At 43.8% G+C, this 13,521-nt stretch overlaps 1 protein-coding gene across 2 annotated transcripts; it reads left to right on the top strand.

Annotated features, from left to right (window-relative positions):
* Nucleotides 1-359: 359 nt before the first annotated feature.
* On the top strand, nucleotides 360-11,410 carry Grp (gastrin releasing peptide). 2 transcript variants are annotated; one of them, XM_010603376.2, is made up of 3 exons: nucleotides 360-828; nucleotides 6,020-6,243; nucleotides 11,048-11,410. In XM_010603376.2, exons 1-3 carry the CDS (start codon nucleotides 690-692, stop codon nucleotides 11,099-11,101), a joined length of 417 nt encoding a protein of 138 aa, XP_010601678.1. In that variant the 5' UTR covers nucleotides 360-689; the 3' UTR covers nucleotides 11,102-11,410. The 2 variants fall into 2 exon arrangements, with proteins under 2 accessions (XP_010601678.1, XP_010601679.1); XM_010603377.2 differs by having other exon boundaries at nucleotides 6,020-6,262.
* The last annotated feature ends 2,111 nt before the right edge of the window (nucleotides 11,411-13,521 follow it).

Below are 13,521 nucleotides of genomic sequence, written 5' to 3'. Positions count from 1 at the left end.
GGGGGGGGGCTCTGAAAGATGGGGCAGGTGCATGGGGTTGGGGGTGGAAATCTGCAAGAGGGAGACAAGTCTCCAGGAAGTGGGCCTCGGAGGCGGGAGATCCGGAACATCAAAAATACGTGGTAATCACGGTTCCAAACCCTTCTGGCAAAACGCAGCCCCAAAGCATCCATCCTCGGCACGCGCCCCTTTTACACCCTGAGATCAGCCCCCACCCCAGGTCATTTTTGTGGGTTCCAACATGGAAGGCACTGGGGTGCAGCTGGAGAGGAAGGAGTTCACTAAATTAGGCTGGAACCAAGGCGTCGAGGATGGGAGGAATTAATCCGATGTGGGGAACTCGGACGGGACCACGAGGGAAGGGGAGAGGGACCGCTGTACACTCAGCCTATCATCACTCGCAGGAAGATGGATGATTTCCCGGGCCAGGCGTCCGGCGCCGGGCTCTGTACGGAGACGTCAGAGAGCTCTGGTCCGCGTTGGAAGAGCCCCCCAGCCCCTCCCCGCACCGGGGCTTGTATATAAAGTCGGGACCCGAGTGCAGGCTACAGCAGTGGCGCGGACGGCGGAGGCAGTGGTGGAGCTGCTCCCAGGTCGGGTCCTCCCGTCGCTGCTCCGCCAGGAGAACGCACTCGTTACCCAGCCTCACCCAGCCTCGCCGCGGCGCTCCGAGGGCTTCCGCCGGGATCATGCGCGGCCCCGAGCTTCCGCTGGTCCTGCTGGCGCTGGTCCTTTGCCAAGCGTCCCGGGGGCCAGCCGCCCCGGTGCCGGAGGGCGGAGGGACAGTGCTGGCCAAGATGTACCCGCGCGGCAACCACTGGGCGGTGGGTGAGTGTCCTGGCGGTGAGAGCCGCTCGCTCTCGTGCACCGAGGGCTCAGCCAGCCACAGGGGACCTGTCTCCCCACCTCTCAGCCTGGCTCTGGGGTTTGAGTTTGCTCCGAACCTGCTGCAGAAACACCTACGGCAATCTCCCAGCGCTCCACCCCACCCTTCCCACTCCGAGAAGCCTGTGGCTCTGGTCGCTTGATCGCTTCCCGCTCGCTTCGCTTCTGTGCGCACCTTGTTTTCCCCAGGGCAGGGCATCCCAGCCGGCGCGCAGGTCTCCAGACAAACCCGAGCTTGAGGGCAGATCGCCCTCCCAGTACCCACCCGCACCTACCCAGTACCTGCTTTTGTCCACCTAGTGTCTACCCTGTCTTTTCTTGAGCGACTTTGGGGAGTGAGGTCTCTGGTGTGTGTCTCGGAGCCCCGGTGAAGCCCGGCCATTTCTACTCCAATCGCCCCCGGCTGGCATCTGCTGCGCGACTGCGCCGGGCAGAGCCACAGGTGTGAGGACTTGGGGAGCATCGCTACCATCCTGGGTTTCAAATCCGGTCAGCTGCCGGTGCCTGAATCTCGCCTGCGTTTGTGGCTCTCCTGGGTTTTCTCATTTCTCTTCCCCTCGCAGGGAAATTCCTACCCTTGTCCATCCTTCTACCACCGCCCCCAACCCCTTTTTCAGCCAGCGCGCTCTGCGCTTCAGGAATCGCGCACCGCTCTCCTGCTCATCCTAGCCTCTCTGTTCCCTGAATCCCAGCTTTTTCTCCGCGTCTTTAGACTCAGGACTTCCTACTCTTCCCTGGCTTTTTCCCATTTCCTCTGCCAACAAGTCTTGCTCTCCAGGCACGGGCTTGGAGGTTCCCTAGTCGGGCCTCCAGTACCCGGGTAGTGAAGACCCCAGCGCCTGGGTGCGGGGTGTGGGTGGAGGCTCTGTGCGATTCTAGGGAAGCGCAGCGTTGGCGCCTAGAGTGGTCCTGCAACTGAGATGCCACTCACTGGCCGACTGGAAGTATCGCCCTCTCCCGACGTCACCCGCAGTGCGGGCCTCTTGCCCTCCGCAAGAATAGCCAGGGACAAACGCAAAGGGTCCAAAGTCCACGGACCTCCTTCCAACCAGGCAAATGCAACAGCTCCAACATTCCCGGGAAGCTAACCCACCCCTAAAGAGATTGTGTGTGTGTGTGTGTGTGTGTGTGTGTGTGTGTGTGTGTGTGTGTGTGTAGGACTATTTTCTTAACCATCTACTTAGAAGCAGGGAAAGTGTGTTGGAAAGGTACTTATTAACTCAAGAAGCGACTGATTCACAGGTTCTCCGTGCCACTTTGAGAAGAGTTTTGGGGAAGGGTTGGAACTAGAATTGCTTTCAGGGCTTCTTTGTGTTATATGTACTTTGTCAGAGAAGGGAGAATGCTGGGTTGCAATACAATAATTTCAGTAGCTGCTAGAAGTGTCAGCTGGCAAGTCTTGGGAATCCCAGGGGCCCTAGGATTTGGGCTCTCAGGGCAGTCAAGAGTCCAGGAGCCTGTTGTGAAGAGGTAGGCACGGGGGAAGCTAAGAACCCCTGTATTTTCAGAATGAGGATACTGAGAAGGTGTCAAAGAACTCAAACTTGAAATTAATGATAAAAAGGGATTCTGGTACCCTAAACCTAGTGACCATATCATCTAGTCCAGCCACCAGCCAGTGAGTGAGCAGGAAGGGTGGATGAGACAGCCAACTTTTTTTTCTCATCTATTTTTATATGAAAATGGTTCACTATTAGGTAACCATTGCAGGCCAAAAGGAGGACACCAGAGTTATCTGGAAAGCCAGCGTCAGATTATTTCTGATACAAGCCAAGCCGACCCCAACTTGCTGATGTTCTGGAGCACATCTGGAGCTCAGGTGTTTAAGGACATCTTCATTTATTTCCCCTTTAGTGTAGTACTTGGCATATCTAACCCAAAAGCATATCATCCAGTGGCATTCCCAAATACCATTTTGAAATTTATTCTTATATGCACACTATTTCCTTTTCCTCCCTTTGCTGGCTGTGGGATTGAGCAAGAGCAAGGGAGAGAGGAAGGAAGTCACATTTCAGCCTAAGGCTACATACACTGTGCTTGAGAAGTTTGCTCAGGGTATGCATTCTCAAGGCTGATAGATTTCAAATTTAGCTTTCAATTATGTCAAAACAATACCTACCCTCTCCAGGTCAGGTGTTTTACTAACGTAAAACTAACAGACATGTTCCTGTCCACAAGGAAGCTGGCAGCACACATGTGCCGGCTTGTTAAGTGAATTGCTTCTTCCAGCTGAGAGGAGCACGGTGCAGCAAAGGCAAATGAGTTGAGAGCTTGAAAACATAACAAATCCCTACGTGGCCCGATGTTCACAGAAGTGCTTTGCTTGCGCAAAGAAAATACATGTAAACACTAACACTGGTGACTGTTCTCTCTGCTCCCCTGAAATGCTCCTAGCTGCGGCTCTCACTGTGGTATGGAGCATGTCCCAGAAGGCTGAATTAGGAAACACTAGTATTCAGTCACAGAATGGCTTGCCTTGGAAGTGCTGCCTCAGAAAACAAAACTGAGTTGAAAGTATAGCTCTAGGGCTGAGGGTAGCTCAGTGGTGTAGCACTTGCCTAGCTCTCCTGGGCCTCAAGTTCAATCCTCAGCGCTGAGAGGGCGAGAGTGGGGAGTGTGACTCCAGGAAAAGCAGTGCCTAGAAGTATTCAACCCTTTTACCTAGATCTTGATGCATCCCTGCTTATGTTAGGATAATGTTTTGGTTTTGGCTTTAAGGAAACCCATTGATGTTTCAAGTCTCCCCTTCGGTGGTATCTTTAAATGGTTAAAACAGAGAGAGGCTCCCTCCCCCCACATACCACCAGAGCAAGATTTTGTTTTTCTGGAGTCTGTCTTTTGTCTATGCTGAGATCTCCATTTTTTTTTTATATATATGGACACGCAACAGATGATGATGGGAGAAGAGGGAAAGTGGGTATGGCATCCACGTTGCCATGGAGACAATGCTTTGGATGATAGTAGTCAGCTTAAAAGTGAAATAGGAACTAGGCAATGTGTACTTCCTTGGAGTGTTATAGATGGCACGCTTTCCTTGTTAACCAGTTTGTAACTAGGGCTGGAAGGTTCAACACCACACACACCCATCGGGCAAGTCATGAAATTAAGTCCAATGTCACAAGGATCTTTATTAAATAAATCACAGAACTGGGCAATAATGTTATCCTTTCACTAGAGAAAAACCCACACATGTATTCAAGGATGACAAAAATGAGTCCTCATCTGCAGAAATGTCTTCATCACTTCTTTGCTTCTTCGGCAGTAACTCCTCTCTCACTCCCAGCACCTTAACTCAATGATAAGCAAATTAGAGAGGACAAGAGCGACAGAGGTCATTGCTGGGAGCATCAAGGTTCTTCTAGTCCTGCCTTCCAATCACCGTGCTTCCATTTCCTCCACATAAATGAAGCAGATGCTTCAGTGCCTCCTGGGAAGTCGTGCAATGGAATCACCACTGGGGCCGAATGCAAGGTTATTTAGTGGATAGACTAAGTCCACTAGTTGACCACACCTAGAAGAGCCAGCCATTCAGAATTCCAGTCCTTCAGCATGGAGAGTTTCCTCCATAGCACCTTGCAATGGTAGGACATGTCATGTCCTAGTTACTTGGCAAGTGCTCACATTCAGAATCTCATTTGAATGTTCCCCAGTACTCACAGAATTAATTTTTATGAGTCACAGAATGAGATAAGATACAGCAATGTACAATCCCTATTCCATTTATAACACAAGAGAGACTGAAGCATGGTATGTTGTTGCTTCCTTGCAGTCTTCGGAAGTTAAAATACACTTTGAAATAGTATAATATACTAGAATTTGGGCTCTAAGCTGATTTCAGTCCTTTGTTTATATCTGTGTCAACTCTGGCAAGACTCATTTTCACCAAACCTATTTTGGAGAAAACTACTATGGTGTGGATCAAATGAAACAATCCACATTTAAACATTCTGTTAACTGTCAATTGCAGGACATAAGACAGCAACAAAAAGATGATAAAGACTTCTTTGTTGGCAGACAGAGGTGCTGGGAAAGGGCCCCCTTCAATTTTAAGAGGCTGAAGATCTTCTAAATATTATTTCTGTGATGTTTTCCTTAAACACTGCTAATGCCAGTCTGTGGAGCAATCACAAAGATCTTTCCCTTGTGTGCTTTAAACCAAAAGCATCAAAGTTTTGTTTGATATTAGAAATTTCAAAGTGCAATAAAACCCAACTTCAGAAGCATGGGGGAAAACCAACTGAAGAAAGTCAAATAATGTAAGTATGTTTAAGCAATGGGCTAAAGTGTTAAGAATGCAAAATTTGGATTCTATACCCACTTGTGGCCCTATATTGCACACATGTTTTCAGTGCTATGGTCTCCATACCATCAGCTTTCATTTTTTTAATACGGTAAGTACACTTCCTTGGAGCCACCAAGAAACTCCACTGGCTATTCACACACATCCAAGATAAATTTCTGCATTATGTGGCTGGCAAGTGTTAGTCAGAACTTGTTTTCAACTTGTTTTTCATTACACTCTTAACAAACCATAATTTCTTGGTGACATTTCCTAGGTTCAATCTCAGCAAAAATTCTGAGAGAAAGTTTAAATGAAAAATTCCTTTAGTATATTTGTATTACAGAGAAGGGAAAAGCAATGCTTTTTTTTTTAATCACACAAAGAAAAACACAAACACTCTTATTTTCAGCAGCAATTCACAATTGACTGAGAAAGATGTTTAAATTCCATCTTTCATTTGGGAACAGAAGTCAGTAACCACAGAATTGGTTATAGAATTTTAGATCTGGAAGCTTCCTTAGATTTAATCTAGCCCACCCAATTCATTTTACAGTTGAGAAAATTAAAGACTGGGGATGCTAGGCTACTTGGCTGAGGCTACCTAGCTAGTTAGTAGAGGAGCTGGAACCAAACCCACGGTCCCTGGGGTACACTTGTGAATTCTGCCTAGCTCACTGCTCATTATGATCAGAGCAAAATTCCTGCCCTGTACGAACTAACTCTTAATCATAAACTGCTATTTATTTTGCATTTAAAAGGAAGCAGCACAAATACTATGTAATAGGTATTTCTTCTTCATTCATTCTCCTTGGTTAAATTTGTGGCATTCTGGTTTGTTCTTGTTTTTTACAGGACATTTAATGGGAAAAAAAAGCACAGGTGAGTCCCCGCATGGGCTTCAGGGAGACAGCCTGGAGAAGCAACTAAGGGAAGACATTCATGGGGAAGAAGCTACAGGGAGTTTGCTGGGCCTCATAGAAGCAAAGGGAAACAGAAGTCATTGGCCTCCTCAACTCAAGCCCTTAAGCAACCACCAGCCCACTTGGGACACAGAGGATAGCAGCGACTTTAAAGATGTAGGTGAAACAGGCAACAGTGACATCAAACATATTTGGGAAGTGGGGTGGCAAGTATTTGAGGACATTTGGAAAGGGAGGAAGGTTGACTAGGGGAATATAAAATTGTTCATACATGTCTTCATAGCTACCATATAGGCCAACACCAATGCATGGTAAGCAAACTAGTAGACAATTTCCACACTGTTTTCTTCTTGATGTAATAGATTACTGCCCCTCTTAATACATAAACAGGTTGTTGTTTCTAAGATCTAGTGTAGGAGTTTTATAGTTTTATTAGCAATTGTGTTTATTTGAAGTTATGCATTGTGAGCCTTACCAGAATATTTTGATAGTGAAGCTATGAATTATATTTGAGTAAATCCCTATCAGACTACAGATGTATTTAGTTTTGATAAGCACCAGTGGCAGGAAGAGCCTATTCACAGACATTTTAAGAGAGAGTATTCCTGTTTATATGCAAAGAAGTATTTCTTACTGTTCATTTGCTCCAAGATTACCTGGCTCAGATTTCAATCTAATATTTCAAAGTTTGATGAATACATCTGGACTCAACTGATTTGCCCTGAATATAATTATATAGAGGATAGGGGAAAAATACTACCACTAAACTCTAGCAATGTTTAGATGTAAAGTAAGTAAAACAAAGGTGAGGATACGTTTTATAGGAAGAATGCAAGATGACTAAAAATGAAGTAATTATCACTAACTTTAAAGAAATTTCTGTGGAATGTACAATAAAAGGTAAACATAATTTCAGTGATAATAATAATAATAATAATGGCTAGTTTTACTGAATGTTTAGTATACTCCAAGTAAGCAGTTTATCTCTTTTTTGTTTGTTTATGCTCACTATGTTGTTACTAGGAAGATTTTATCCTCTCTCATCCTGGTATTGAACCCAGGCCCTTCCACATGCTAAGCACATGCTCTGTCACTGAGCTACAGCCTATTTTAGAGATAAGGAAACTGAAAACAGTCCCAGAACTTTTCATCAGTGAAATCAGGGCAAAAGCCCATGCTCAGTCTGCCTCAGACAGTCTGTGCCTGCAGGATCTCCAGGGAGTGGTCCTCATTGATCTTAAACATGCAGAATACCTGTATCTAGCACTAGCAGGCCTTCCTTCTCATTGTTTCTGGCAGTAAATAATAATGCTCATCATTTCCACAGCTTGGAAACCCCTCTGGCTCAGTCTTTCATGGTGTTTAGCTCTTTGATCAATGTCACTTTGCAGAGCCTTGGAGCTGGCTTTGCCAAGTCTCTGCCAGCTTCTCTGGAGGAAGGCTGCTTTGCTACCCATGTCTCCTGAGGATTCTCTATGCCAAATGCAAACTAAAAGCTAAATTGTTGCATGAGATATCTAGAGAGAAAGCCTTCAGTAGCTTTTATTGAGAAAGAAAATCTGGATTAAGGCAACTGCTACAGAAATAAGTACTAACTTTATACAAAGCCCCGACTGCGTCTCTTGTCACACCTATGTACAAGTGTTCAGTAATCAGCTCCCTTTCTTTGTTGATGGATCACAAGCTTTGAAGGCTCTGTGAACTTGTGACTGACTTCTCAGACCCTGCCTGCCAGTTCATGGCTATTCTTGGTAAAGTGCGTCCCTGGAGTTCCTCTAGGTGGCTATCTAATTACAGAGACTTCTTTCTCATTTGTTTCTCATTTCTCATTGCCACCACAAGTCCCCTAGAATAACTTCTACACACATTGAATAGGCTTGCTCTTCTGGCTCATTCACAAAATACTTCCTCCCAACGTGCACAATTGTGTTATTAATCTATAACATTCCATTTTTGGAACCAAGCAGTAGTGACCAGTTTGAGTTGCTTTATTCCCTAAACTTGTTTCTGTTGGTCTTGGAAATCTTTTGAAAAATTCAAATCCTTCCTTGAGTATTAGAAACTTCCCATATTGGGAAGGATATTCAAAGTTTCAAAGACAATGATGAAAGAATATAACTCAGGTCTCTGAGTGGCAGTATTATAGGATGGATTGAATGGGCAGGTAAGGAGAATGACTACTCAAAAAAGGACAATATTTCTTCCAGTGTGAGGTGATTTCTTTTTTATTTTATTTATTTTCCCCCTGCTTTAATTGAGTTTATTGGTACATTTTAGGGATACAGTACAGTTACATTCATTGTTGGGATCTTGTACCTCTACATGACAAGTCTTGGTTCTCATTTTTTCCCCTTGTCCCTGCCCTCCCTTCACCCCCTCCTCCCCTCCCTATCTACAAACACTTTATTTCCATCTTTTCATTATCTCACACTTTTTTCTTTTCCCTTATTACCCTTCCCCTACCCATCCCACCTTCCCTACACGTTTAGCTCCTTTCTTCCCATTTCTAAATGTCAGTAATCTTATTAGAATCTCCCGTATTATTGCAGATTACACACACCAGAGAAACTATTCGGTATTTACACTTGTGCCTTATTGAGGTGATTTCTTTTTTAAAGTCAGGCCTTACTTTCTACTCTATCTCTTTATGTGTCATTTTTTCTTCTCTCTCTCTCTCTCTCTTTTTTGAGTTTAGAAAGCCTATCCTATTTTATTCTACTTCAAGAACAGTTAGTACAGACATTGGCCCCATTCTTTTGGACATGTTTCCCAGTAACATGAAAAACAAACTTGACAGTTCACTCTTTGCAAAGACCAAGATAGTAATTTATCACTCCTCTTGCTTAGGAGATTCTGTCTCAGTGAAAGAAGTTGTGAGAACTGGAAACATAATTCTTATTCAGAAAGGAGAACTAGCGATAGTTCTATTAGAAATCCATAAATCTCTCAAAGTTGGGGAGAAGTTTAATAGCTTAGCCAAGTATTGCCAGAATTAGCAGCAGGAGCTTTCAAAGGCTGAAGGACTTGTCTTAAAAATTAAAAACTATCCACACATGCTGTCCCCTCCCGTTGTAGTAATAAAACACCAAATCCTGTTGCCAACCCTCTCAGAGCTGTAGTTAGAAACTCTGAACATTTCCCATGTTTTGATGACAATAATGCTTAATTCAGAGAGATGTGTGGGAATATGCACTGAATCTGGACTACTTGATCATGACATGCAGGCTCTGAGACTTTATGACCAAGAATGACCAATAAGTTTCAAGGTTAACCTTAATCTTCCTTTTACTTGTGCCCTTCGCATAGACCCTTTGATTCCATCCTAAAGTTAATGGAATTTCTGCCTCATGGTTTCTGTAACAGAGGGTGTTCGGGTCCACTCTGGGGCCTAATGCATAATCCTGTGTGTAGATTGTTCTGTGATAAAATGAAGGCTTCAATTGTCCTTAGGGTTATCTTGTAATTTGAGTCCACTGCTTGTTCCTTGAAGACATAGGTTTTTCCTTCTATTTAGTAGACTTGAAGAAAGAAGATGGGTTGAGAAATGAACTCGAGAGGGTGTTCTGGAAAGGAAGTAGATGAATAAATTTGCCCACACTTTGAAGGACCCCCTCAGTGTCAAAGCACAGCAATCAGCATGAGGCATTAGGAAGGTTTTGCTTCTCGATGTTTAAAATGCTCCTGAAGTAGTCCCACATACAGAAAAGGTAACATGTGCTACCAAAGAACTAATGACTCTCCAGTTACCCAGTGGTTTCCATGAAGGAAGAGTGAGGCCAGCTCCCACCTCAAACACAGCTCCTCCCCACCTCCAACCATCTCTGACTCTGGGAACTTGATCTTCCAAAGTTATACCTGGAAACATCTTTTTTGTTTCTACGTTGCTTCAATTAAGCCATACCTCTTAATTCGATATTTGGGGCTGGGTGGGGGAAGTGCCTTTATGGATGTTCCCCACACCCTAGCATTTTCTTGACCAGAGGCTCCACTGGAAGAATGGACGGTGGCATCTCCGGGCAGAATGCAGGCCCTTAATGTTGCTGTCTGGGCTGGGTGAGGAAAGCAAAGCTAATTGGCAAGTGTGGGAAATGAGCCCCAGCCCTGAGCTCATTAGCATCTGCTCCAAACAGTTGAGTCACAGCTCAGGTAACCATTTGCCTAAGAATAGCAGTAGTTCCTTTATTAGAAACAAATAGCCATTTTGGAAGTTGGGGAATCTGAATTGCAAGAGAATCCTGGGAAGAGTAATAAACTCTAGTGTGGTAAAAGATAATAAGCTCTGGTTTCTCATTTCACTGGGGGAATTATTGCTATAGGGGAACAAAGAAGTTTTGTGTTTTTTTTTTTTTTAATTATAGCTACTCTTTCTTCAGTCTTAGTTAAATGGAGCAGAAGCCACAATAAGCAAACCACAATAAATTTAGAATTCTGGCAGAAACCCAAATTGACACCTCTTCTCAAGATGCCCCACACTACTACCATTCACAATCTATGTCTGCAGTGTGTAAGTTTGGAAACTGGGTCTGATGGCTGTCATGAAGCATTGCCAAAGTAAGCCAAGAGTGGATAAAACTCCACCTCCTCTTCTCAGCTATTACTCTAGGAATACATTCCTGGGGATAATACTTTTGACTTCCAACACTGGGTAAAACATGCCTGAGTAATCAGATCAGGGGGCAAGTTAAGAATACACAACAAAAAGACCTCCAAACTGCAGATGCTTTAAAAAGTGGACATTAATATCATTGATTTTCAAACACTGGGTGCTCAGACTCTATGGGGTTTTGCAAAGGCATATTGCTTGCCGAGCTCCTCTCCACAGTTCCCAAGTCAGTCAAACTGACGTTGACTCAAGATTTGCCTAATCAAGTCCCCACTGATGCTGACCACGGGTTGGAAATGGGTCACACTTCCACATCACAAATGTGTTTGCTGAACTCTTTCTAATTTTTTTTAAAAGTTGGTAGACATTCTGCTCCAGGTTCTCAAGGGGAAGGAAGGAACTCCCGGCTAAACAGACAGTGGTGATGATGGCCTCAAAGGAACAGAACAAAATCCTTAAGAGACTGCATTCTGCAAGCATCAGTTCTACTGAATCACCAATGAGATCTCCTTTGTGCAAAACACTTCACTCTTCTTGTATCTTTCAACCTTGACTAAATTCGTAATTTTCAAGCAGTATCTTCTGGTTTGAGCTTGTTTGCTGTGAACAATTGTCCAAAACAGAGTCTTCCAATGGATGCTTTGTATATCTAGGCTACTTGTTAATTAGATTCAGGGCCCCAGTCTGTTACCATTCACAATAAAAGCTTAAACACCTTGTCCAAACACAGGTTATTCTTTTGTTTTGTTGTGTGTGTGTGTGTGTGTGTGTGTGTGTGTTTAGGTTGTTTTTTTTTTTGTTTGTTTGTATTGGGGATCGGGACCTTGCACTTGTGAGGCAGGCAGAACCACTGAGCTACATCCCCAGTCCCAGGTTGTTCTTTTATTTCAAGTTGAAATGAGAGCACAGCAGAGATTAACAGTCCTTGTGTGGTCACGGTCTAAGATGGGCTGAATTGATAACACTGCCTTCTGAAGCATTTTCTGAGGCCTCATAGTGACTAATGGCCCTTCCAGAAGCTCATGTTCTTTTATTATCTCCATTAGCTAGGCTAGGTAGGAGACAGAGGCTGGCCATTTTTATCACTAAGTAATTCCCTTGTCTTTAGCCCTTACCATGACCAGATATGCTGCCGATGTTATTAAAATATCCTTTTTAACTGTCCTATAAACCAAGTATAATGGTTAATAATATATTAATAATATCATCCTCACATGATAGGTGAAGAAACAGAGGATTAGAAATATCAGGTGACTTGGCACATAGAAAATGGAATTGAGATCCACAATCACCAGATTTTTTGCACTTTGCCATTTTAAATCTCTTCCTAGCTGGGCTTGAAGGTTCATGCCTATAATCCTAGCACTCTGGAAGGCTGAGGTAGGAGAATTGTATGTTTGAGCCCAGCCTGTGCAACTTAGTGATTTAGCAAGACCTTGTCTCAAAATAAGAAATTTAAAAAATGTCCAAGGATGCAGATCAGTGAGAAGGCCCTGGGCTTGATCCCTAATACTACAAATAAAACAAAACAAACACAACCTTCTTTTCAGCATATTTAGCAAGTAGCACTGTTTCAAAATTTCATTGCCAGTCTGGGAGGAGAAATTGTCTCCCATGCCAGATTTAGCCAGCTCAGTGGCAAAAAGATAAGATGATTTCAAAGAATTCCTTCTATTTGCAAAGAATATGGCCTGGTGATTTATTACCACTCACCAGCTCCATTTTTTTTCCATGACATTTGCACATTAACAGATTTTTTAAAGTTTTGCTATTGTTTTTATTTTCTTTTAGGAAACCCACATTTGCGGCCTGAAAAAGATTTGTCTTGCTCTTGTTTTGATTGCCAAAGAACCACAGTAGCGATGATGTGTTCTAATTTCTTTTAAAACTATACTGAATCAAAACTTCTATAAAGTGAGACTTGGGGACATATGTAAAGCATGTTTTCAGTGTCTTCGGGCCTCCCCTCAGGCTCTTGGACTCTTTCCCAGAAACATCACCATGGGCTGTGTGAACTAAAGTCCCATGTAGCTGATGATGACGGAGGGTGAGCCTCTCCAATGGATTTGTCCTCTGATATGACACGGGTACGGATGAAAACTATCTTCTATACCCAGGGTGAGCTTTCTCTGATCACAACATCACAGGCAAGGGGAACAAACTTCTTGGACACGAGGAGATGATGCCAGAATCACCCCATCTAGACCGACACTTGTTTGGTTGTTCCACGAGAGTAGACAAACATGAGCCTGTGTTTTGATAGAAAGCATTTTCCCCCAGAGTTCAGGCTGAAAGAGAAGATCAGCTCACTCTCCTGACTTTGCAGGGCTCCTCCCTGCTAAGCCCAGGTCAGCATTAGAATTCCAGTATTTGAGGATGTGCTCTTCCTTACCAGGAGAGCTTTCTTGAGCTAGTTCATGAGTGATGTTGTATCACACACGTACATACCTGTATGTGCCTACTAGGTCCCATAAGTTTTAGCTGCAGATAATAGCATCTACCTGTGGTAGTTTAATTAGAAAAGGAGGAATTTATGAGAGGATATGAAATAGGGAAGAGCAGAGAAAGAAGCTCAACGTTTGAGCCTGAACTTGTAGGTTTAATACTCATAGCTTGCCTTTTATTGGGTTGATACAATGGCTGCTCTAAAAGTCCCCTGCCCCTACCTCTGCCACCACCTGCCCCACTGAGGGTATGATGTCCTGAAGGCCTCTCCCACTAGGATTCACTCTCAAATAAGTTTGTTTTTTTTTTTTTTTTTTTTTTTTTTTTTTTTTTTTTTTTTTTTTTTTTTTTTTTTTTCGGGGGTTTGAACTTTGTGCTTTTGTCTG

Source organism: Fukomys damarensis, unplaced genomic scaffold, assembly GCF_012274545.1.
Source record: "Fukomys damarensis isolate Sample0158 unplaced genomic scaffold, DMR_v1.0_HiC HiC_scaffold_30, whole genome shotgun sequence".
NCBI lineage: Eukaryota > Metazoa > Chordata > Mammalia > Rodentia > Bathyergidae > Fukomys > Fukomys damarensis.
Note: the sequence above shows the minus strand (reverse complement) of the source record. Positions and strands in the feature narration are given on the sequence as shown.

Bases quoted from the DNA above. Each gene is read 5' to 3' on its own strand.
- Grp (XM_010603377.2), top strand. From the start codon at position 690: ATGCGCGGCCCCGAGCTTCCGCTGGTCCTGCTGGCGCTGGTCCTTTGC. The intron at 829-6,019 runs GTGAGTGTCCTG...TGTTTTTTACAG, and splicing joins CGGCAACCACTGGGCGGTGG to GACATTTAATGGGAAAAAAA. The intron at 6,263-11,047 runs GTGACATCAAAC...TTTTTTTAAAAG, and splicing joins TGTAGGTGAAACAGGCAACA to TTGGTAGACATTCTGCTCCA.